The sequence below is a fragment of the Mustela putorius genome, unplaced genomic scaffold, assembly GCF_011764305.1.
Source record: "Mustela putorius furo isolate JIRA1106 unplaced genomic scaffold, ASM1176430v1.1 tig00000827_pilon_pilon_pilon, whole genome shotgun sequence".
NCBI lineage: Eukaryota > Metazoa > Chordata > Mammalia > Carnivora > Mustelidae > Mustela > Mustela putorius.
Genome location: NW_025421489.1, coordinates 5,171,235 through 5,196,749, shown reverse-complemented (window position 1 = coordinate 5,196,749; position 25,515 = coordinate 5,171,235). Strand labels below are relative to the sequence as shown.

At 36.6% G+C, this 25,515-nt stretch overlaps 1 protein-coding gene and 1 pseudogene across 15 annotated transcripts in view; both read left to right on the top strand.

Annotated features, from left to right (window-relative positions):
- Positions 1-25,515, top strand: part of MLLT10 (MLLT10 histone lysine methyltransferase DOT1L cofactor) — a 245,785-nt gene that overhangs the window by 101,690 nt on the left and 118,580 nt on the right. For 14 of the 15 annotated variants that reach the window (XM_045084991.1, XM_045084990.1, XM_045084989.1 and 11 more), the window contains 3 exons: positions 9,772-9,875; positions 11,272-11,365; positions 13,247-13,342. In XM_045084991.1, the coding sequence (XP_044940926.1) occupies positions 9,772-9,875; positions 11,272-11,365; positions 13,247-13,342 (294 nt within the window). The remainder of the gene's footprint in view (positions 1-9,771; positions 9,876-11,271; positions 11,366-13,246; positions 13,343-25,515) is intronic. The other variant, XM_045084994.1, reaches the window with a different exon arrangement.
- On the top strand, positions 3,472-5,188 carry LOC101677974 (annotated as a pseudogene).

Genomic DNA, 25,515 nt, shown 5'->3' with positions numbered 1-25,515 from the left:
TTTATTAACTTCTTAGAAAGGAAATGGCAAGGTTACAAATAGAACATGCAAGTTCAGAGATAGGGTATGGAAATTGGGAGGTTATATAGGCTGGGAAACAGAGAGTACGTTAGTATTTTAAAAGAGAAACTTTTTAAGTTTTATTTTACAAGGTCGTATAAATATGTCTGCATTTGTAATTACAAGGAGTAATAAGATGATCAGAGGTGTCAGGTATGAGAAAAAGTGATAAGGATACATTTCGGGTCTGAAATTGGAATAATGAGATTTCATCACCCAACTAATGTTCAGCAGCACCAGGTAATAGAAAATCATGAAATAGTTTCAAGTAGAAGTAAAGCTGCTAGCAATAATTTCTAATTTTGATCAGGTTACTATTGCTGATAGGGATTTTTCTCAAGGTACAAAGTTGTAGAATGGAGTTTGCTATTTTTAAAATCCATTATGGTCTAATTTTTCTCTTTGAAAGTTCAAAGCATTGGCCTGCTCTGAAACAGTGACCACCCAAATTCCTAGTTAATGCAGCATGTGACTTTTTTTTTTTTTAAGGGCATAAGACAGGTACTTTTGTATCTACCATCTCTTTTTCTACAAGGTTGAGGTAACAAAGGAATGCATCGTAGCTGCAAAAAAGTCGGGTTTGAAGTAGGCTACTGGATTGGTGTGCTCTATGACAGTGGGGGCATATAATATAGATCTTTATAAGAGTATAGAAATAACTTTGATGCTTCCTTTACAAATTAGTTTTACTTTTTTGAAGGTGTTGAATACTTTGTGTGTCACCTCATTTCTGTTGGGTTTTCTTCATATGAACATTCACTTGGGAGTTTTACCTTTCTTCAAGCTCTTGATTGATCTCTTTTGTACCTGGTATAAAGAGCAGTTTTAGGGTTTATTTATAATTGTATTGTTCAAATGTTTTCTAATTTTTTTTACTTATGCTTTTGTGAAGTTTTCATTTTTATGCTACATACTGTAAGAATATAAGTATTTGTTTTAGAAATTATCAGAAGTAAACAATAGTATAATGAAACTACTTTCCATTGCAATTCTTCACCCAACTCTAAAACATTACCAACTCATAGCCAGTTTTTCTTACAACCTCTTTATTGGTTTCCTAGGGCTGCCATAAGAAAGTACAACAAACTGAGTGGCTTAAAACAATAGAAATTTATTCTCTCATGGTTATGGAAGCTGAAAGTCTGGAATTTACGTATTGGCATTGGTTCCTTCTGAGAACTGTGTGAGAGAATCTGTTCAAGACCTCTCTCCCAGCTTCTCGTGGTGGATAGCAGTTCTTGGCATTCCTTCACTTATGGATTTATCACCCCAGTCTCTGCCTTTTCACCCCAGTGTTAGTCCTTTGCTTCTGTATCCTCAAGCGGCCATCTTCTTCTTATAAGGACCAGTCATGTTGAATGTTAGGGGCCTGCCCTACCCTGATGTGACCTCATCTTAACTAATTACATCTGCAGTGACCCTGTTCCCAAGTAAGACCACATTCTGACTTATTGGGGGCTATTAGGTCTCTTATACCTTTCTTGGGGGACATAATCCAGCATATAGTAATCTGTTACCCTCCCTTCATGTTCTTAGCACATGCAAAATACTTTGATTTCATCCTACCATCTCCCAAAGTCTTTTTTTTAAAGATTTATATTTGTTTATTTATTTATTTATTTATTAGAGAGAGAGAGAGAGAGAGATCACAAGTAGGTGGAGAGACAGGCAGAGAGAGGGGGAAGCAGGCTCCCTGCTGAGCAGAGAGCCCGATCCAGGGCTCAATTCTAGGACCCTGAGATCATGACCTGAGCCGAAGGCTTAACCCACTGAGCTACCCAGGCACCCTACCATCTCCCAAAGTCTTAATTCATTCTAGTATCAGTGTCTGACTCCATATTGCTGCTTTTTTCCTTGCTACTGTGACCGAAACTTAGAAACTTTTGCTTAGCCCTGCATGTAGGCATGTTATAGCTAAAATTTGCAAAAACTGCTTTTTCCTTGAAATATACCTCACCCAAGGAGATAAGGAAGTATATACAGAAATAACTAGGCTATGTTTAAGGTTTACAGGAACAATATTACCAGACTTCTATACACAAAGTTCAGCTGACCAAGAACAAAGAAATTACTTGACATACCCTGAATGTGTACAGACATCAGTCACCTTTTGACTCCCAACTTCCCCTCATTTCTTACACACACCCCCCCCCCGTCCCCACTTCCTAACATAAAAGCTTGAATCTCATGCTTGAGGAGATGGTTCTTTGGGACATAGTCCTCCATCTCTTTGGCCGGCTTCCAGAATAAAATCTCTTTCCTACCAAATATCAGCCTCTTGACTTACTGGCCTGTTGTACAGTGAACAGAACAAACTTAGGACTTTTAGGGGGAAAAAAAGTGTTGTAAAGTGAAGAGCATGGAGAAAAATCAGCCTCTGTGGGGGCTGAACACAAACATTGTGGAAGCAAAATACCTAATACTCCAGCCCTCAACCCAAATATAAGGAAGACTGAGGGGCAAGCTACCCCAGTGGGCTTAAAGGACAGACCGGATATGTCCTATTGAATTACAAACCTGCTTTACTTCAGTAAATCCCTTTTTCCTTCCAGCTTCTCCCTTTAAAATGGGACTGTCTATACTATACCTAGCCCACCCCTGTATCTTGGAAGCAGGTAACTTTTCCTTATTTCACAGGGTCACAAATTAAAATGAATTTTGTCTCAGGATCAACCATACCCAGAGTTTCACCCTCACCTGATTTAGATGATTCAGAAGATGAGATGTGGAGCTTTTGAGATTACAATATTTATTTATTTATTAAAGATTTTCATTTATTTATTAGACAGAGAGAGAGAGGGAGAGAGAGATCACAAGTAGGCAGAGAGGCAGGCAGAGAGAGAGGGGAAAGCAGGCCCCCCCCCCCCCCCCGCAGAGAGCCCAGTGCAGGGCTTGAACCCAGGACCCTGAGATCATGACCTGAGCTGAAGGCAGAGGCTTAACCCACTGAGCCCCCCAGGGCGCCCTGAGATTATAATATTCAGATAAAATTATGAATTTAAGAGGTGATGCTTTGTCAGACATGCTTAGTTTCTTCCTGGTACACTTCTGCTTTTCCCTTAGTGTTCCATTGCTTTTGTTTGATGTTTTGGGCTTGCGATTTCTCTGTTGTTTTGGTCCAGCCTCAGTCTTTGTTAGGCCCTGTATATCTGGGCCTCAGGGTTTCAGCATTCCTTCCTCTTCCCCAGGGCAGGCCTACATTTGTGTCTTGGAAAGACTTGTGAGCAAGAGGGAGGGCTTCTTGCCTCTCCCCCAGCACTAGGAAAACCTCTAATAGCATTTTTTTAAAAAAATATTTTATTTATTTATTTGACAGAGAGAAATCACAAGTAGATGGAGAGGCAGGCAGAGAGAGAGAGGGAAGCAGGCTCCCCGCTGAGCAGATAGCCCGATGCGGGACTCCATCCTAGGCTCCTGAGACAATGACCTGAGCTGAAGGCAGCGGCCTAACCCACTGAGCCACCCAGGAGCCCTCTAATAGCATTGTTAACAGGGGTAGGAATTTAGGGTTGGGAATTTTTCCTGTCCCTTGCTTAAAGTTTAAGGATAAAGATTCTTTCCTGTGTCGTCTTAAGCATGGTGGGTCTTTACCCATGCCTTGGATATGACAGGGTTTGCTTCCAGATCCCCAAATGCTTAAGGCTTTTGAAAGGAGTGTTTGGGTAGGAGGTGGGATTTCATATCTTACCATCAGTAGTACCTGATTTGGTTCATCATGCCTGCACCATCAAGGGAGATTATTTCTGAGGATTTTGTCTCCTAGCTGTCAGTCCTCCCCGTGAGCCTCTTTAAAAAGTTCATGGAGTAGAGCCTGTGAATGGGTAAGAACTCTGTCAGTGGTTCCAGTGGTTCTACACTGTCATACTAGCCCACAATCAGCCTTTAGCAGTGTGTTAAAATTTTAGCTAATTTCAGCTTTATCTGCACATCTTTATTCTTGCTATATTATTGGTGGATATTCGGAACATCTTATAGTTCTTAGGGATTTCAGCTAAGAAATCTTTCAGCTTTCTTAGATGGGATTGGAATTTGGCCCTTAAATCCTTTTTATACGAGCCCTGTTTCTTTAACTTAAAAATTAGGTTAAGAGGGCTTTATGTCCCTGCCTGTCGACATTGTCATGGTGGGTTTGCTGAAGAAGACCAGCAGCCTTGTGGAATTGGCTGTGAAATCCACATGAGAGGCTAAGAATATTGTACACTAAGATTCTTGCTGTTCTTGAGCAAATTCCCAAAAATGCAGATGTAATAAGTATATAGAATAGATTGCAAATGAGAAGTTGAGTATGGTTGAAGTGGAATCAGATGTTAAGAAATTAGAAGATCAGGGACGCCTGGGTGGCTCAGTTGGTTAAGCAGCTGCCTTTAGCTCAGGTCATGATCCCAGCGTCCTGGGATCGAGTCCCACATCGGGCTCCTTGCTCAGCAGGGAGTCTGCTTCTCCCTCTGCCTCTGCCTGCCATTCTCTCTGCCTGTGCTTGCTCTCTCTCCCACCCTCTGATAAATAAATAAAATCTGCAAAAAAATAAAAAATAAAAAATAAAAATTAAAAAATAAAAAGAAATTAGAAGATCAGCTTCAGGGTGCCCAGCTGCAAGAGGTGATTCTTTAGGCTGAAAATGAACTAAGTCTGGCAAGAAAAATAATATAATGGAAATCATGGAAGCCTTTAGTGGAATAGCCTCTGGCCAGCCAATGGAAATGGCCAGTATAATCATCATTAAATGAGTAGTGTATTGATGAAAAACTGATGTAATTATATCTTCTATAGTTAAAAAAAAAAAAATTAGGTTAAAATACAACTTTTATTTTCCCTAAGTGAAAACTCTGGCCAGGAATTTGGCTTGAGTATGGCTTTATTCACATACTTGACATTTTATTAAAACTATATCTAGTTTTGTTGTTTGGGAGCATTTTCTCAATAATCCTCAGTTATTTTACAACTTTTTCTCCTTGATCTGGTAGCTAATATTTAAAAATTACCAAATTACTTATTTCTACTTTGATTTGATGTGTCTTGGAGCTCTCTTGTTTCCTGTTTCTCTCTTTCAGTATATATGTATGTATACACACAGTTGTAGTTGTTTTATCTTCCTGATGGATTGATTTTTTTATTTTTATTTTTTAAAAATATTTTTATTTAGTTATTTGACAGACAGAGATCACAAGTAGGCAGACAGAGAGAGGAAGGGAAGCTCCCTGCTGAGCAGAGAGCCCCATGCGGGCCGGATCCCAGGACCCTGAGATCATGACCTGAGCGGAAGGCAGAGGTTTTAACCCATTGAGCCACCCAAGCGCTCCGGATTGACCTTTTTTTAATTAAAAAATATTCCTCTTTATCTTTAATAATCTTTTTGTTTTGTTCTGTTTTGTTTTGGGAGAGACAGCATGAGTGGGGGGTAGGGAGGGGCAGAAGGATAGGGAGAGAGAGACTCTTAAGCAGCAGACTGTATGTCCAATGCTGAGCCTGAGGTGGGGCATGATCTCATTATCCTGAGATCACAACCTCAGCCAAAATCAAGAGTTGGATGCTTAATTGACTGTGCCACTCAGGCGCCTTTCTTTAATTATGTGTTGTTTCAAGAGTCTATTTTTTTAATCTGATAGAATGATAACCACTCTATGCCATCTTATGGTTGCCCTTTGCATGGTATTTCTTTTTATATTTTTAAGTTATTTGTACTTCCATAATTAAAAAGAAATTTATTTATTTTAGAGAGAAAGCACGAGTGGAGGGGCAGAGAGAGAAAGAATCTCAAGCTGACTCCACAATGAGCATAAAGCCCGATGTGGGGCTTGATCTTATGACCCTAAGATCAGAGCCAGAGCCAAAAACAAGAGTCAGGCACTTCACTGACTGCCACCAGGCTCCCCCTTATTTGTACTTTAATTTGTACTTTCAGATCTCAAGCATGCCTTCTGTAGACAGTAAATGGAACTTTTTTTTAAAGTCTACTTTATTAATCTCTTCCTTTTGCGTGTAATCACATTAAATGCTATTATTAATATGGTTGGATTTATGCCTGCTATTTTATTTTTTAAAATTTTTATTTTATTTGAGAGAGAGAGTATGAGCAGGGGGAGGGGCAGGGGGACAAGCAGACTCCCCACTGAATGCGGAGCACATGGGGCTTGTTCTCACAATCCTGAGATCATAACCTGAGTCGAAACCAAGAGTTTAATGGACCCTGACACCCAGGCACCCCTTGTGTTGCTTTCAAGACTTTGTTTTGTTTTTTGTTTTTGGCTTTGATCATTTTGAGGGTGACTCTCTCAGTATTTATAAAGCTTTTTAGATACAGATTTTCATCAAATTTGGGAAGTTTTCAGCCATTATTTCTTTTAGATACAGCTTCTGTCCTTTTTTTTCCCTAACTAGTTTTGTGATTTATATATATATATATATATATATAAAATGGTGTCCAATATATTTTTGGAGACTCTACTATAGGTAGTGTAATCTAAAGATGACTCTTCTTTGTACTGTATAATCTTTATTGATGTATTTTTTTAACTGTATTTTTTAATTTTTTTAGAGGAGGGTGGTGTAGAGAGAGGGAGAGAAAGAGTCTTAAGCAGGCTGCATGTGCAGCACAGAGACTGAGGCAGGGCTTGATCTCACATCCTTGAGCTCATGACCTGAGCAGAAATCAAGAGTTGGACCTCAACTCACTGAGCCTCCCAGGTGCCCCTAAAGTTTATTTATTTTTTAAGTAATCTTTTTACCCAGTGTGGGGCTCAAATTCATGATCCTAAGATCAAGAGTCATATGCTCTCCCAACCGAGCCAGTTTATTGATCTATTTTTAAGTTTCTTAATTCTTTTTCTACTGGCAATTCAAATCTACTATTGAGCCCCTCTAGGGAATTTTGACCTCTAAAATTTACATTTCATTGAAGTCTTTGTCTTTCAAGTCCAACATCTGGACCCCTCTTCAAAGGCAATTTCTAATGTCTCTTTTTTTTTCTTGTGTATAGGTCATACTGCCCTGTTTCTTTGCATGTCTTACAATTTTTTCTTGAAACAACTTTTTAGATAATATAGCCACTCTGGAGAAGGGTCATTCCTTTTCCTTGTGGGTCCTGTTCTTTGGTCACTTACTCATTTAATGATTTGGCTGGGCTAATTTGCTTATGTCTGTTTCCCCAAGAATGTATAGTTTGAGGTGGTGTTGCTCAAATACGTACCTTAAAAACAAAACAGACCTGACTTTTAGGGCTGTCCGTAGGTCAGCATAAACCACTGTATTAGTCAAAGATTATGCTTAAGCCCCATTAGCTAGATAGATTCTCACCCTTTGCCATTTAATATGTGTGATTTAGAGATTATTTTCTAAGTAGATCTGAGTTTCTTTCTCCAGTTGTTCCTGATGCACACAGTCTTTCAGACCATCATGTATGAGTATGATTTTATTTTCAGACTGGTAGCCCTTTGAACCTTATTGGCTGTGGATTTGTGTGTGGCTTTGGGAATGCTTTTAAGTCCGCCCCAAGTCCCACTTGGATTTTTCCCAGTTGGGTGCAACCTATTTGTATGTGTACATAGCCTTCTGGAATCCCCAAGGATGAATGTGAACCTGGGAGAGCCCTTATTTGTTGTCTTCTTCTCATTGTCTCTGTTAATCGTCAGGTTGGTTTTGCTTGTTTCTGCTGGAAACATTCATACGTGTATGTTTCTTCTAGTATCTTGGAGCTACTAGTTCTGTCTTAGTTGCTTGTCAACACCTAATTCTGTTCCAAATAAAGTTTGTCACCTCAGGCAGAGCTGTTGAGGTCTTTCTGAGAACCTCTGGAACTGGGGATGGAGAAACACTCTGCTTCTCCTGAAGAGACACATGTACTTCAGCAGAGTGCTGGGAGGAGGGAAGGGTATACTATTTTAGCCCTTGGTTTTCTCAGATCATTTCTTCTACCATTGGGACTTCCATTCTATTAGCAAGCTGAGGTAGGGATGCTGTGGCCTCAGGATTCTTGGCCATTTGTTAGGATGGAATTCTACGAGTGAGAGCTAATAGCACTAAGTAGGTTGAGAGTCACTAGAGATTGGTTCTCCAAGGGTAAAAGTATAGCGTTAGGCTAAGAGCTGGGGGAGAGGGAGCCTTTTTAAACCACATCCATTCAGAGGGTAATTTCCATCACACGAAGCTGTATGTGTGGTGAGGTGTGATAGGAGCAGATTATAACTCAAGTTCCACAGACTCTCACTGTTCTTACTGAGATTTAGTAGATTCATTGAATAAAATTTCTACTGTTTGATGCATGTTTTTAGGATAATTTTTAGAGATTTTTTTTTTTTTTTTTCAATCCATGAAGTGGTTAATTCACTGGGGAGAGGATCCATGAGGGAGCTCTTCACTCTGCCATTCCAGAAGTCTAGAAGTCCTACTTCCCCTTTCTTTTTTAATATCATCAAAATTTTTAGTTTTATTGAATGGTCAAATGGTGGTGTCTTTTCACTGCTTTGGAAGTTACTGAGAGATCCTTTAAAGACCCTTACATATTTTCCCTAAATTTTGTTATATAAAATGTTATTGTTTCAGTCTCCTCTGCCTTTTCTTTTTTTAATATTCTTGATCATATGTGGTTTAAAAAATGTATGTTACATTCTTCCATTATAATTGTTTGGTACTTTTCTTTGTGTAATTTGAATGGGTAGGGATGCTCTTATTCAGTGTATCTGGGTTGGTTTTGTTGTAACTTGGAATTTTGCTTGTTAGAGGTATAAAATAATTTTTGTAATTTAGTTCACTCTGAGTCCTTGTTTTTCAACAAAGGAGTTCTAATTAATTTACCTGACTTGATACAAGGCTTTTTTTTGAGAACTGTGTTCTTGTAAATATTGTTGAGTGGTATTTGGCACCACAGTGCATAGTGGGGGGAACCTCTCTAGGTTTAAAAATACATGTGGTCCTATTGAAGTTGGCTGGATTATACCTCATTAGTGTGCAGAAAGAAGTTGGTTTCATTTTAGAAGTGTATCACCTGATTTTATGTAGACCTTTATTTTTGTATACTCAACTTCTAGTCAGCTGATAATTTTATCATCTATTTTCACCTAGGAAAAGGACCAGATGTCAGTCAATGTTTCTGGGAGTGTTCATTGGCCAATTCCTACAGAGACATCTTTGACCTCCTTAGCTCAAGTGTCTTTCTCAAAAAAAAAAAAAAAAAGTCTTTCTCTAAGGTTCAGTATGTCAGGTTGGCAGGCTGAATGACAGCACATATAGGATTCTTGTGAACAGTTGAAATGGCCTAAATTTTGTTGGATTGCTTAGGACCATCCTTCATCTCTTAGGTCCCAACTCCCTCTGTTAACCTCTCTTAGGTATGCTTTCTTCCAGCAGAAACGAAAGACAAACCTCTTTTCACACTCTCGTTACAGAAATCATGTGAATATTGGTGAGGAAGTTTTAAGACCAAGGTGTTGTAGGCTGTGTCCTCAGTGCCTGTGAAGATTCTTCCTTTCATGTAGGGTGTTTGAGCCTGAGGGAGACTGAGCCTTTGTGAGACCCTACTGGGTCTCTCTCCATGTCCTTGTTTATGTTTTCATATGTGTAAAACTTAGATTACTGTCAGAAAAATGAATTCATATTTTGAAGTAAAGCAGATTAGATAGTAAACCCAATCTTGATTTCTGAAGATGATTGTAAAATTCATATCTATAAAGCACTTTAAGGTTTTTGCTTGATTTTGTTTATTTTCTCTATACTAAGACTTGTTACATTTGTGATGAACAAGGAAGAGAAAGCAAAGCAGCCACTGGTGCTTGCATGACCTGTAATAAACACGGATGTCGACAGGCTTTCCATGTGACATGGTAAGTGTGTTTCTGTCATTGTGCAGAACTGAAATTCTTGTACTTTGTACAAGAGAATGTTGTAAGTTAAAGGTTTAGGTATCCAGATATTTACAGTAAATTCTATTGAGATAGTTTCTATGTTCAGATATAATAAAGAGGATTCTAGTAATTGAATTTACCAGAGTTAATTTTGAATAGGCAGACTCTGGTTCTCATGTTTTATTTAGTTTCATTTTATTTTAAAGTATTGGTGTTGGTTACCTATTGTTAGGACTAAATGAGCTGATATAGGTAAACTTACTGTAATGCCTGAAATATTAATATTAAATATTTAGTGAATGACTGTGTTTTTTCATTTTGTGTTTAAGAGGGGAAAAGGCAGTCACCATCATATTCACAGTAATTAGTGGCTACTTCCTAAAAAGTTACTTAGATACTTTTCTTGGCATAAAATTTCAAGAGCAAAGATAATCCTAAAATAAAATATTCAGCGTAATAGGCAACAGTTCAAAATTAGAGTCTGGGAATAATCCATGTACTTGTTACTTTTCAGAAATAGTCTATATCTAGCAGCCAGTATAGGCACTTGCTTTATTTGCTGAGCTTTTAGTATATGGATTTAAGAAGTCCATTTTAGATTACTTTTGGGGAGCAGAAAAGAGTTTTGGTTTCATAAATTCTGTTAATAATGAACTTAATTTTTAAAGATCTTGAAAGTTCTTTTTTGGGTAGAGATATATACTAATACTGTTGTAATTTTGAAATGTTAAATAACATTGGCAGTTAATACTGATGACAAATTGACAAGAGGATGGTCATAAACTTTAGTGCTTTGTGCCTTTTTTTTTTTTTTAAATGACTATCACAACTTTAGGTTTTGATTCACTGTCTTCCATTGTTTTTGACTAGAAAACACATGTTTTTGTTGTCTGCTGTATGGTTCTGTGACTGGAAGCATTTTCCTTATAACAGAATGTAATCTACATCTGTGGGCTTATCCCATCACAAGTCATTTCAGCCCTTTAGAGGCCTGGCCTTACTGTTGTACCTATGATACAGAAGGAAAAAGCAAAATGAAGTGTTAATTAGGGGGTTGGGGGGTGTCTTAAAGCAATTTAATGTCTGTTTGATGACATAAAACTTGTATAAGTCTTGATCCTTGTTAGAGATGGATGGATAAAAAGTTTATTATAAACTACAAAGTAATTGTAGAAAATATCAATCATGGTTGAGGTGGAATGTACTTGGTCACAAGTACACAAGTTCATTTTCTCCTTTTCTCTTAGGAGATGTGTAAGGTTTAATTACAAATCTTACATGCTTGGAGGGGATTTTAATTTTATATATACTGTAGTTTGAAGCTCAGTATGTGTATTGTTTGTATTTTATGTATTTTTTTGGTTTTTATTTTCAGTGCTCAGTTTGCAGGACTACTTTGTGAAGAAGAAGGGAATGGTGCAGATAATGTCCAATACTGTGGCTACTGTAAATACCATTTTAGTAAGCTGGTAAGAATTTATCTTGAATTTAAAATGATAACACATAGTTTTAGAATAGATTTGACTTTGTTTTATAAAAAAAGTGTAATAGCTATTCCCTTTCTCTTGATTTTTGCATGGGGTTGGCATGTTCTTTGCTGGAAATTAAAAGATTGAATAATTTTTAAAGACTTTGCTTTGTTTAGGTGCGTTTATAAAGGTGAATATTGTAAAATAATTTCTGTTAATAGTAAATGTTAGGATACATTTAGTAGAAGTAGCACATGTAAAGGACTCTGTAGTCTAACACTGTTTCATTTAATTTCATTTTTTTGATACTGGATTATATATTTTGTGCTTTTTCTATCACTCGTTTCTCATTTTTTGCTAGTTATTCTTTCCTTTCATTTTTATTTACTAGGAGAGAGTAAAACTAAAAGCTGTTTTGTAACTTCTTAGTTGACTATCTTGAGAAAAATGTATTTAAATACAACTTTGGGAATATTTCAGATTTTGCCAGTCTTTACTGTTACATAATTGCATGAATGATTGAGTTGGTAAAATTTGATTAGCTGTTACATATGTTGTGTCCATGTTCCTTTGAAGGATCAATATTTAATGTCCTAAGTGTCTATGTTTTTAGTTTTTAATGATAACAATTAGATGTGTACACTGAAAGTTTAAGTGTTCTTTGTTTTTCTTTAGTGTTTTGGTTTTTTTCCCCCTTATTACCTTTCCTTTGTGAGTGGGGCTATTTTTTCTTCTTTTCTTTTAAAGAAACAGTATCATTAGGAGCCCCTTTCTCATGAAATCAGCTCATGACTATTTTGGTTCATACATATTAAAATACTTAAGATTTTCTAAATATATTGTTTGATATTGAAGACTTTGATTTATTTTAAGGGCTGGCAAAGAATATTGAAGTGTTCTAATAGAAATTTTGAGAAAGTAGAATTGAAAATTTTGCTTCCTAGATGTGAAAAGCATATCAGAATGTTAATTTTCTAAATGGAAGATGATATAGAAAAAATCTAGAAATAATGAAGATGGATTTTGAGTTTGTGCAGATAGGATTTTCTCACTGCTAGTTATTGACACGTTGGTACCCATTTGCTAGAGAGGAAGAGTCTTCAATAATTTAGTAAGATTGTATAACCTCTACATTTGCATGGACTTTGAATATCTTTCATAGTCATTTCTATTTAATTTAAACTGGATATGATACCACTAAGTTTTAAACACTTCAAATAACTCTCACTGGCATACTTTATTATGGAGTTATATAAGTATTTTAAATAGAATGTGCAATACTTTCAGTAATGCTTTGAAAAGTGCATGGGTCTAATGCTGATATTTCCTTTAATTTTTTTCTTAATGAACTGCAGAGACAAGTTTTTAGCAAACTGTGCCTTAATACTGAAAATATGAGATTAAAAGGCTGCTTGCTTTTCCTAGTATGGCAAAAAATAACTCTTCAAATAATTTTCTTTTCTTTAGTCTTGGCGTCCTTCCTCAGTATGGCATTCTCTGTTTTGGTTGAAACTCCTTTTCTTTTTTAAAGAAGACATTGAAATTTATAGTTGATTTCTTTAAGGGGTGGTTTTGTGATAAAGTGACATGGCTATTGCTTATTTGAAATTATAGTCTGTTTTCAGACATTTTAATAAATGTACAAAAATATGGCATTCATGTTAAATTTAGGTTTAGATTTTCTTTTATAATGAATGTAATAGATAATACATATGGATGATTTCTAAATTGGATTATATAGTTCAAAATAGTGAGAATTTTTTTTTAACTTCAGTAGACATTTTTAAATACTACACACTTGAATAGGTTAAGCCTAACAAAAAGCTTATTTAAAATTTTTTATATACATATACATGTATGTATATATATTTTCTTTTTTAGAAAAAGAGCAAACGGGGATCTAATAGGTCATATGATCAAAGTTTAAGTGATTCTTCCTCTCACTCTCAGGATAAACATCATGAGAAAGAGAAAAAAGTAAGTGGATTTGTTGTTGCTATATATGTAGCACATCTACTTAATAGATTTTTTTTTCCTTTTTTAGATAAAATTAAGTTCTTGATAGATGGATGGAGATGTTGAAATACTGAAAATTTTTTTACTAATTTGAGAGTATAAAGTAAAAAAATAGGTTTAAAATAATGCCAATATGTTTGTATGGCAGAACCTATTTCCACTGAAAATTTGGAATAGAAATTGAAAGCTTGAGAGAGATTTCTTGCATGTGTTGCTGTGGTCATCTTATGAAATCTTCAGGTGACTTCAGCAATAATAGTTTGTGTCTATATATTTTTAACTGATATTTCACATGTAAGTAAAAATCTCATCTGCTTTTTCACTTTATAATGGAACAGTTTTGAAATTCTGTATATTCTTGACTGTTTTCCCCTGCAGTGTTGGTAATAATAATGGTTTGTTTTCTTGGTTTTTTTAATGGCCAAATGTCATACCATTTGTTTGAGAATATTTTTTCTTTTAATAAAGCACTAAAAGCTTGCCTGATACTAATCTGTCTTCTTCTGACTTACCTGTTTTCTGCTTACATTTTTATTTATTTTAAGGATATGAGTAATCTTTAGTGAACTAATAATGAGTATTATAATATCATTCATAAGACATAATTGTCAGCATAGGAAAAGGATACTACTATGAATTGTTTTTAACAAAGTGAGCATAAAAAAAGACCTCTTTAATTAGAAAATAACATTAGCCTTAAACATTTGGTATAAAATAGTTTGAAACATTTTCATGTTTATAAATACTTGGGATTTGGGAATAGATTTGGTTTGAATTTCTATGCCTTTTTTCAAGGTAAATGTTTTAGAAGCTTAAATTTTTAATTTTGAAATTAAATTTCCATTTGTGAGCGAAATAATAATTATAACTTTATCATCACTTTTAGAGCATTTGTTAGGTTTATATGTATGTTTTGTAAGTTGTAGGCAGCAAGTATACATGTTCATCTTCTTTAATGAGGTGGTTTTGTGATAGTGACAATTATAGGGTTCTATCTTGCTGTCTATTGTTGTTTGGATTGCTGAAGGGGAAATGGCAGTTTGGGTTTAATTAGCAGTTTTACTAAGAAGCACCATGAGATTTTATGTAACCCTTTGAATCCACAAACGAGGGATACAGGTAGGACTCATTATACATTGTGAGGAGAAAGTCTTATTGATGATAATTCTGTTCGGTCATTTCAAGAGCATTATCTTGTTTAAAGAAGTGTTCATGGTACGATTGTATTTATCTTAATATATCCCATCATGATATTTTTAATAGTTACTAAATATGTGTTAATATATAAATATATTAAAGTATACTACAATTATTAAATGTAGTATGGTGTTTAATAAATACAGCACTATTAGATTTATTTATTTATTTATTTTCTTGAGGAATGAGATTTTTCATTTTAGTCTTACTTGCCGTTGTTGAGTCCTAGATAAAAGCATTGTGTTTAGTCAAACTTGTTTAGCTATAAATTTTAGCAGTTGGTATTTTCATTAGTTTATAAATACTACTTGCATTTTACCTTTGGCATATATAAGTTTAGTATAATTGATTTTGTTGTCAAATTTAAAATCCATTCGTACATTTTATTTTGTAAGTTTTTCTGATCATTTATAAAGGCTGTGAGGTAAACATTAGTATAAATTTATTGTTGTTAGACTTGTTTGATTGCCTTGGGAATGTTTGGGAAAACTTTTTTATTATGGTATGATGTTAAGGAAGTGATAATATATCTGAAAAGATTGGGTTTGATAGACTGTCTTACTCCCCATCCCTCTACTTCTTTTAAGATTTTAATATCTGGTAGGTTTGTCTCAGATATGCTTATTATATTACAAAATGTTACATCGACGATAACACTCATAATCCATTCATGTTTTAGTATTTTAAAATACTGTATATTGTGAGCTAAATTTTGGTGGTATTGTTCATAAAATATGTTGAAGTCACTCTCCCTCTGAAATTTTTTATCTCCTTCATACTGGCACATATTTTAAAACATTTTAAAGTAATCTTGTGTTATATGTAAGTGGTGATAAAGAATATTTCATACTGGGACACCTGGGTGGCTCAGTTGGCTAAGCGACTGCCTTCGTCTCAGGTCATGATCTTGGAGTCCTCAAGTCCCACGTTGGGCTCCCTGCTCAGTGGAGAATCTGCTTCTCCCTGTAACCCTCCCCCTTTTTGTGCTTTCTCTCTCATTCTCTCTCAAATAAATAAATAAAATCTTTTTAAAAGAAAAGAAAAGAATATTTTATACTAAATATTGTGCTATCCAAATCACTTATTTTAAAATGAAATCAATGATTATAAGTTAACTTTTTATGTAACTATGAGAAAATTTAAAAATACATAGTTTTTGCTTTTCAGAGAATTTCTCTGTGACCCAAGATATATTAATACTGGTTAGATACTACTTGTGAAATCCCAACAAGGAGAGTGGAAGTTGTTTTTTCTTTTTAAAAGATGTATTTATTTATTTTATTTATTTGATAGAGATCACAAATAGGCAGAGAGGCAGGCAGAGAAAGAGGGGGAAGCAGGCTCCCTGCTGAGCAGAGAGCCCAATGCTGATTCCAGGCTCAATCCCAGGACCCTGAGATCATGACCTGAACCAAAGGCAGATGCTAAACCCACTGAGCCTCCCAGGTTCCCCGAGAGTGGAAGATTCAATAGTGAGATACGACTTTGAATAAAGGACAGTTTCCAAAAAAAGTACATGTTTGAAATGAGTTGAAGCTATGTAGAGGAGGGGTTTAATTCATTCATTAAATAGTTTGTATCATCAGGTATTGTTTAAGAAGAATATCTTCTAGGGCGCCTGAGTGGCTCAGTGGGTTAAGCCTCTGCCTTCAGCTCAGGTCATGATCTCAGGGCCCTGGGAATGAGCCTGGCATCCATCTCTGCTCAACAGGGAGCCTGCTTTCCTTCCTCTCTCTCTGCCTGCCTCTCTGCCTACTTGTGATCTCTATCTGTCAAATAAATAAATAAAAAAAAATTTTTTTTTAAAAGAACATCTTCTGCCCGTGTTCTCCTCAAGGATTTTGATGGATTCCTTTCGTACATTGAGGTCCTTCATCCATTTTGAGTCTATTTTTGTGTGTGGTGTAAGGAAATGGTCCAATTTCATTTTTCTGCATGTGGCTGTCCAATTTTCCCAGCACCATTTATTGAAGAGGCTGTCTTTTTTCCATTGGACATTCTTTCCTGCTTTGTCGAAGATTAGTTGACCATAGAGTTGAGGGTCTATTTCTGGGCTCTCTATTCTGTTCCATTGATCTATGTGTCTGTTTTTGTGCCAGTACCATGCTGTCTTGATGATGACAGCTTTGTAATAGAGCTTGAAGTCCGGAATTGTGATGCCACCAACGTTGGCTTTCTTTTTCAATATCCCTTTGGCTATTCGAGGTCTTTTCTGGTTCCATATAAATTTTAGAATTATTTGTTCCATTTCTTTGAAAAAGATGGATGGTACTTTGATAGGAATTGCATTAAATGTGTAGATTGCTTTAGGTAGCATAGACATTTTCACAATATTTATTCTTCCAATCCAGGAGCATGGAACATTTTTCCATTTCTTTGTGTCTTCCTCAATTTCTTTCATGAGTACTTTATAGTTTTCTGAGTATAGATTCTGTGTCTCTTTGGTTAGGTTTATTCCTAGGTATCTTATGGTTTTGGATGCAATTGTAAGTGGGATTGACTCCTTAATATCTCTTTCTTCTGTCTTGCTGTTGGTGTAGAGAAATGCAACTGATTTCTGTGCATTGATTTTATATCCTGACACTTTACTGAATTCCTGTATAAGTTCTAGCAGTTTTGGAGTGGAGTCTTTTGGGTTTTCCACATATAGTATCATATCATCTGTGAAGAGTGATAATTTGACTTCTTCTTTGCCGATTTGGATGCCTTTAATTTCCTTTTGTTGTCTGATTGCTGAGGCTAGGACCTCTAGTACGATGTTGAATAGCAGTGGTGATAATGGACATCCCTGCCGTGTTCCTGACCTTAGCGGAAAAGCTTTCAGTTTTTCTCCATTGAGAATGATATTTGCGGTGGGTTTTTCATAGATGGCTTTGATGATATTGAGGTATGTGCCCTCTATCCCTACACTTTGAAGAGTTTTGATCAGGAAGGGATGTTGTACTTTGTCAAATGCTTTTTCAGCATCTATTGAGAGTATCATATGGTTCTTGTTCTTTCTTTTATTGATGTGTTGTATCACATTGACTGATTTGCGGATGTTGAACCAACCTTGCAGCCCTGGAATAAATCCCACTTGGTCGTGGTGAATAATCTTTTTAATGTACTGTTGAATCCTATTGGCTAGTATTTTGTTGAGTATTTTCGCATCTGTGTTCATCAAGGATATCGGTCTATAGCTCTCTTTTTTGGTGGGATCCCTGTCAACCTCTTCGACCTCTGCCGCAGCAACATCTTCCTAGGAACAACGCAAAAGGCAAGGGAAGCAAGGGAAATAATGAACTACTGGGATTTCATCAAGATCAAAAGCTTTTGCACAGCAAAGGAAACAGTTAACAAAATCAAAAGACAACTGACAGAATGGGAGAAGATATTTGCAAACGACATATCAGATAAAGGACTAGTGTCCAGAATCTATAAAGAACTTAGCAAACTCAACACCCAAAGAACAAATAATCCAATCAAGAAATGGGCAGAAGACATGAACAGACATTTCTGCAAAGAAGACATCCAGATGGCGAACAGACATGAAAAAGTGCTCCATATCACTCGGCATCAGGGAAATACAAATCAAAACCACAATGAGATATCACCTCACACCAGTCAGAATGGCTAAAATCAACAAGTCAGGAAATGACAGATGCTGGCGAGGATGCGGAGAAAGGGGAACCCTCCTACACTGTTGGTGGGAATGCAAGCTGGTGCAGCCACTCTGGAAAACAGCATGGAGGTTCCTCAAAATGTTGAAAATAGAACTGCCCTATGATCCAGCAATTGCACTATTGGGTATTTACCCTAAAGATACAAATGTAGTGATCCAAAGGGACACATGCACCCGAATGTTTATAGCAGCAATGTCCACAATAGCCAAACTATGGAAAGAACCTAGATGTCCATCAACAGATGAATGGATCAAGAAGATGTGGTATATATACACAATGGAATACTATGCAGCCATCAAAAGAAATGAAATCTTGCCATTTGCGACAACATGGATGGAACTAGAGCGTATCATGCTTAGCGAAATAAGTCAAGCAGAGAAAGACAACTATCATATGATCTCCCTGATATGAGGAAGTGGTGATGCAACATGGAGGCTTAAGTGGGTAGAAGAAGAATAAATGAAACAAGATGGGATTGGGAGGGAGACAAACCATAAGTGACTCTTAATCTCACAAAACAAACTGAGGGTTGCTGGGGGGAGGGGGTTTGGGAGAAGGGGGTGGGATTATGGACATTGGGGAGGGTATGTGATTTGGTGAGTGCTGTGAAGTGTGTAAACCTGGTGATTCACAGACCTGTACCCCTGGGGATAAAAATATATGTTTATAAAAAATAAAAAATTAAAAAAAAAAAACAGCAAAAAAAAAAAAAAAAAGAACATCTTCTAAGATGATTAATGTGCCTTGTAAAATAGAATTTTCTTTTAAGCCTAATAGTTTTGTATTACAGAAGCATTGCCACAGAGTGAGATGTAGACCAGGGTTAGGAAATGCAGAGATGTATCAGACATGTGTATGTGGTTGTGTTGGGATATTCCCAGCTTTAGAAAGGATTTTTTTCTGGAGGCTAATTTGTAGGTCTTTATTTAGAAATCAGTGGTTATTTATTATATTGAGATAATCTTGTACCAGTTCAGTTGATTCTCAAACACATCCTCTCCCCACTCATTAATGTTAACTAATCCATGATGTATTAAAAGTATAGCACTATATTTCTAATAGTTTACAGCAATGTCGCCATTAGTGACAGTATTATGTGGAAATGCATTCATTTCCAAGTAGGTTTGCCAGAAAACTGTCCCCTACTATAGCTAGAGGGATTTATCTCTTGATGTGTTCATCATCCCTCTTACTTACTTTTGATTTTCTTCTGTTATTATTAAGTGGCAATAGATAAAAAAGGTGTTGTCAACGTAAAAACTGTTAGCCTGTGTTGGGTGGGTGTTTGTGGGAGGTAGATTTTTCACTTAGTGTTTTCTGAACCTCAAGGATTGACTGGGCTTCCTTTCCTTTAAGATTACTCATCTCTTTGGAGAGAACTGGGCTGGGGTGCCTGGGTGGCCCAGTTGGCTAAGCTAAGCATCTGCCTTCAACTCAGGTCATGATCCCAGAGTCCTGGGACGGAGTCCTGCATCAGGCTCCCTGCTTAGTGAGGAGCCCACTTCCTCTCTCTATCTGCTGCTCCCCCTGCTTGTCCTCTCTCTGTCAAATAAGAAAATAAAATCTTAAAAAAAAAAAAAAAAAAGAACCGGGCTACTCTTTGTGGCCCTCAGAGGAATAAAACTCTCATTTCAGAGTTGTCATTACTTCTTTATGTATCGTTTTAAAACTTTTCAGCATTGAGAGTTACCTGTCATTTCCTTCCCTTTTTTGTGTGCTTTCTCCTTTTGGAAATCTTCCACTGAGGTTAAGCTTTAAGCTTCACTACATGTGCAAAGAATTAAGATAGCGCAGGGCTCTCAGTTTAGAATGCCTGGGGTGTGTGTTTGGTGGGGCTAAAGAGTGACAGGAGACTACTTCGTTAAGAGGGAGCCAGTTCCTGGGGAATTTTATAAGTGATGCCAGTTTGATTCTTCATTCTGAGATGTTGGGCAGCCAGCCAGAGAGAGTAAAATTTTTTAACTTTGCAATAATTTTAGACTTGAGAGAAGTAGAAAAATACTATACATTATTTCTCTATACCACTCACCAAATTTTCAAAATGTTGACATTTTAAGCTTGTCCTTTTCCCCTCCCCTCTTTGTTGTCCCGCTTTCTTACTCTCTATATAATCTTTTTCTGAATTATTACAGAAATTAGAAACCGAATACCCCTTTAGCCTGAGTGCACTATTTTAATGTGTAGTTTTAGTAAAAAATGGAATTTCCTACTTGATTACAGTAAGGTGATCAAAATTAGTAAATTAACATTATTCACAAGGCTGTTAGGTAATCTGCAGGTCCTATTCAAATTTCACCCACTAATATCCTCTGTTCTGAAGAGGGAAACTTTTCTCTGGTCCAGAATTCAGTCCAGGATCACTGCATTTAGTTTTCATGTCTCTTCAGTTTTCAGTCTATTCATTGTGGAATATTTCCTTATTCTTTGTCTTTCATGACCTTGACGTCTCTGAAGCCTTGTTTTAGGTTCTTGGAGGCATTGGCCTGACCTTTTTTTTTTTTTTTTAAGTCATTTATTTACTTGACAGAGCATATGCACATGTGTGGGTGGGGGCAGGAGCAGAGGGAAGGGATCTCAAGCTGACTCTCCCTGAGTGTGGAACCCAAACGTGGAGCTGGATCCTAGGACCCTGAGATCATGACTTGAGCCAAAGTCAAGAGTCAGATGCTCAACTGACTGAGCCACCCAGACACCCCTGCCTTCATCTTAACCATGGATTTTACATCCCACCCTTGTTTTCACTTTTTGGAATGGTTTTCTGAGTGGCCTAGGTTTTGTCTTTGTCTGGAAACCATCCCTTGCTTTTATACTATTTGCTTTTTATAGAGTGTATTAATTTTCAGAACCAGCGAGTAGCCTTTCCTAATTTCGTTTATACTCCTGTATTTTTTTAAAGTAAAAAATTAAGATTACACTTTCAACATACTACCTAAAAATTTACCTTAGTTAAATCATCCAATTCATTAAATATACTTTCTGTTTTCTGTGTTACCATAGGCAACAATGTTGCTTAACTTCCAGCTTCTATTTAACAGGGACTCCCTTTTCCTCTAATTTTCAATTAAATTTCTCTCACTTGCTTTTATGCTCTGGATAGCAGCCTCCTTGGAAGGCCATAAGTTTTCTAGTAATATCTCTTTAGTATTCATCAGGTTTTTCCACTCATGATCTCCTGAAAGTCCTTCTAGTTTTTGTCCATTGCTTCATTCCATGCAACTTTCACAGTTTAGGTTTTTTTGTTATGGTAGTGTCCCATTCCTTATAACAAAGTCAGAATCAGTGCTGCAGATTTCCCTAAAATTTAGTGGCTTAATTATAATAAACATTTATTGTTTCAGTTTCTGTGAGTCTGGAATTTGGACTTAGGGTGTTTCTAGCTCAGCTTCTATCATTAGATTATAGTTAAAATTGTGGCAGGAATACAGTCATTTGAAGGCTTGATTGAAGCTGGAGGATATGCTTCTAGGATGCTTTGTCATGTGGCTAGCATGTTTTTGCTGGCGGAGCAAGAACCTCATTTTCTGGCCACATGGATATTCATGGGGCTACCTAAGCCTTCTTAGGACATGGTACCTAGCTTTCCCCTGGGTGAGTGATCTAAGATAGGGTGGAAACTGCAGCTTTTTTGTGATTCAGCCCCGAAGTTACACATAATTTTTTTCTCCGTTGAATGCCTATTTTTAAAAACATTTAAAAAAAAAAAAGATTTTTACTATTTGACAGAGAGAGAGAGATCACAAGTAGGCAGAGAGGCAGGCAGAGAGAGAGGGGGAAGCAGACTCCCCTCCAAGCAGAGAACCTGATGCGGGGCTTGATCCCAGGACCCTGAGACCATGACCCGAGCTGAAAGCAGAGGCTTAACCCTCTGAGCCACCCAGGTGCCCCTAAAAACATTTTTTTGGTGGTAAAACATACAGAATATCATTTGCCATTTTAACCACTTTTAAGACACCCATTTTTGCAGTATTCTGTTGGTTACATAGAGCAACCTGTTCAGTTTCGTTGGATACTTCCTAGGCTACTTAATGGGTAACTCTTGGAGGCTGGCTACTACACCCTTAGAATTGAGTAGATACCCTGTTTTCCATTAAATTTTCAAACAGCATCCATTGATGATTCTATCTGAAATAGTGTTTGACAAAAGGTGATTTTCCATAATTCATTTTATAGCCATTAATTGGCACTCTGTAAATTAGAGCTTCTCTCCCTTTCTCACTTTCTTCATCAGTAATGGGGAAGGGAAGATTCTGCAGAGGAAATCAGAAGTAGCCCATAGATAAAGGAGGAAAGTTAGAAGAGACCATACCTGGAGAAGTGATTTTGGAATCCAGAAGTGAGTATTTCAAGAAAGTTAGTGCTCAGCAATTAGATTGCATATGAAAGATCAACTAATATAAGGCATAATATATGTTCTTTGGATTCAGTTCTAAAGAAGTTGTTGAGAAGGAGTCTCAGTGTAATGGTCAGAGGAGAAACCAATTGATGTCAGTAAATGAATAAAGTTGGTATGAGGAAATGTAAATCATGAGAGAATATTTAATCCTTTTAAGAAATCTTGAATGTCAGGAAGAGGGGAGAAATAGGGAGGGATATATGATACTAAGATGTAGTAGTGGACAATAAGAAGAGTACCGTGTCCTCTCCTATTGCAGGAGGAAGAAAGAGAGAGGCATTTAGGTGAGTAACTTGTTCATCTGGATAATGAAGGAGAGAAGATAGGTATGGATAGAATCATACGGGAGATACTGCGAGGTAGAGTGGACATAAAGTTAAGGAAAAGGAAACAAGTTCGTTCTTTTCACATGTGTTTAAAGTAGTGGGTCATGAGATCCAAGGTTCGATAATGGGTGTCAGTGAAACTGGGGTACAGGGTCACATAGATTTGGACAAAATGTTGGAGCAGGGGCTTGGAAGACTGACTGAGTGATGTCCAAGAACAAGTAAGTGTGTGAATCAGTCGCAAGGTGTGGATAAAGTGTAGATCATAGTATATGTTCAGTATTTTACTGGACTGTTCTGACATCAGCTGTGGCAAGACAAATCTTATGGGTCTGTCACATTTATACACATTTTGTGAATAGAGGCTTTGTTCAGATTGTCTTTTCAAAGTTGTTTATGTAATGTAACAGCTTTGGGAAATGGACACAACATCTTAAAGAGCAGAGGGCAGATTTGCTTACAGCCATGGAAAATACAGAGATTGTATCTTTTTCTGGGATAATTGATAGCAGGCCTGCTTAGTGTTCAGAATTAGGTTCCCTAAGCCCATAGTTCCTCTCCTGTAACGCAACGCACTATGTGTGTAAGCATCATTTGGCTCTTTCAAGTCATCCTGTCAGAATTAGGGTTTAGGGAAGCCCATGGAATTGGGGAGCCAGAAACCTGGAATTCTGGCTACTGCTATTGCTGTGAGTGATAAAGCCCTTTGTGTACAACCCAGGAGTCTTGTGTCATCTTCAAGCATCCATGAAACTGACAGGCTAACTTGTTAGATTTCAAGTATGATATTAGACCCTTCCTGATTTTTGGCACAAGATGTTATTATAGGCATATTGAAGAAGAGAGAATTGAAGTGAAAACTGTTCGAATTGAGGATGTTTGGTGATTGAGAGATATGTCCACTTAGGATTAGCCTTTTTTTTGTTAACACATCCACTTTTGTGGTCAGGGCTGTTGGGATACTATGGTTGAAGGTCTTCCCAAGATCACATGGAGTAGGGAAGAATTAACCTAAAGAAAAATAATGGGCTGATAAAAACAAGAGATATCTATTAGTACAGGACAGAGCCCGGATTCAAGACCAAGTATGCCTGATTCCAAAGTCTATTTTCAGATACCTTTTGACTTACTTGGAGGTTTAATAACTGCATTTCTTTAAAAGTTAGATAAATCAGATATATAATTCAAAATTTAACTTATTATACATATGGTGAAGTTTTTGCATGTTTTAAAAAGAATACTAATGCAAAGAATCTCTTAATGAATCTATTTTTCTTTTTTCTTATGAATCTTATACATTGTTCCAAGATGTTCTTATTTAGATTGGTGAATGTTTGGGGGTGTCTGTCTGGCTCAGTCAGTAGAGCATGTAACTCTTGGTCTTGGAGTCATGAGTTCGAGCCCAACATTGGGCACGGAGCCTACTTAAAGTAATAAAAAAAAAAATTATACGGGTGAATGTTTGGGAGAAGAGATTTTTGAAAAGCTTGTAATTTAGAAGAGATAGATACCTTGTCAAAGAGGATGCAAAGTGAGTTACAAGTTGGTGTGAATAACTTTTTTGAAAATTTTCTTTTTTTTTTTTAACACTACATTGTCTGTTTTTTCTTTTCCTTTTTTCTTTATTTTTATTTTTTTATTTGTTGGAGAGAGAGGAGAGAGAGCATATAAGTGGGGGAGATGCAGGCTCCCCGATGAGCAAGGAGCCCTGTGTGGGACTCAATCCCAGGACCCTGGGTCATGACTTGAGCCAAAGACAGTTAAGCCACCCAGGCATTCCTGAAATTTGTCTTGAATTCAGATGGTGAAGACAAACATTAATACGGTGTGCATCAGTTAAATGGCATATCCATGAAATGGGATTTAATGAGTAATTAAATTGGCTGATGGCTAAGTTCTTTCGTCTATAGACAAGTTATCATTTTTTGTAAGGTTAAGATTGCACAAAATATAAAGACTCAAATGTTTAAATGCACTTAGGTGTTTAGTTCTATTCCAGCTATCTAAAACCATAGCATTATGGAGACTAAATGACTATAACAAATTGTTTTATAATAATAACACAAATATTTGTTAATATATTATCTGTATTAAACTAGTTCAGTTTCCTTTTTCATAAATGAAGAAATAAGGACATGAATGTTAGTTGTATTTTGCCAAATTCAGTTTGAATTTTTTGTGTTTATGAAGCCAGCTACTAAATTCAAGATGCCATACTCATTTCCTAGGAGAACAAATTAAAAATCTAGAGAACCACATTGACATTAAACAGTTTGTCCAAAGTTAGATATTTGGGAGCATAATAGTGAGAAAACCCATTTGTATTTTTAAACTTTTGTGCTCTCTTCATTTGACTTTCATGTATTTCAGAAGTATAGCTACAGGCAGTGAGAGTGGAAAATAAGACAGGTAGAAGTTTCTGAAAAGTTGTTTATTGTATTTCATCTGATTTGATTTGGGGCTGATATATATAGACCACTAAGAACAAAGAAGGGAGGGATGCCTGGGTGGCTCAATCAGTTAAGCACTGCCTTTGGCTCAGGTCATGATCCCAGG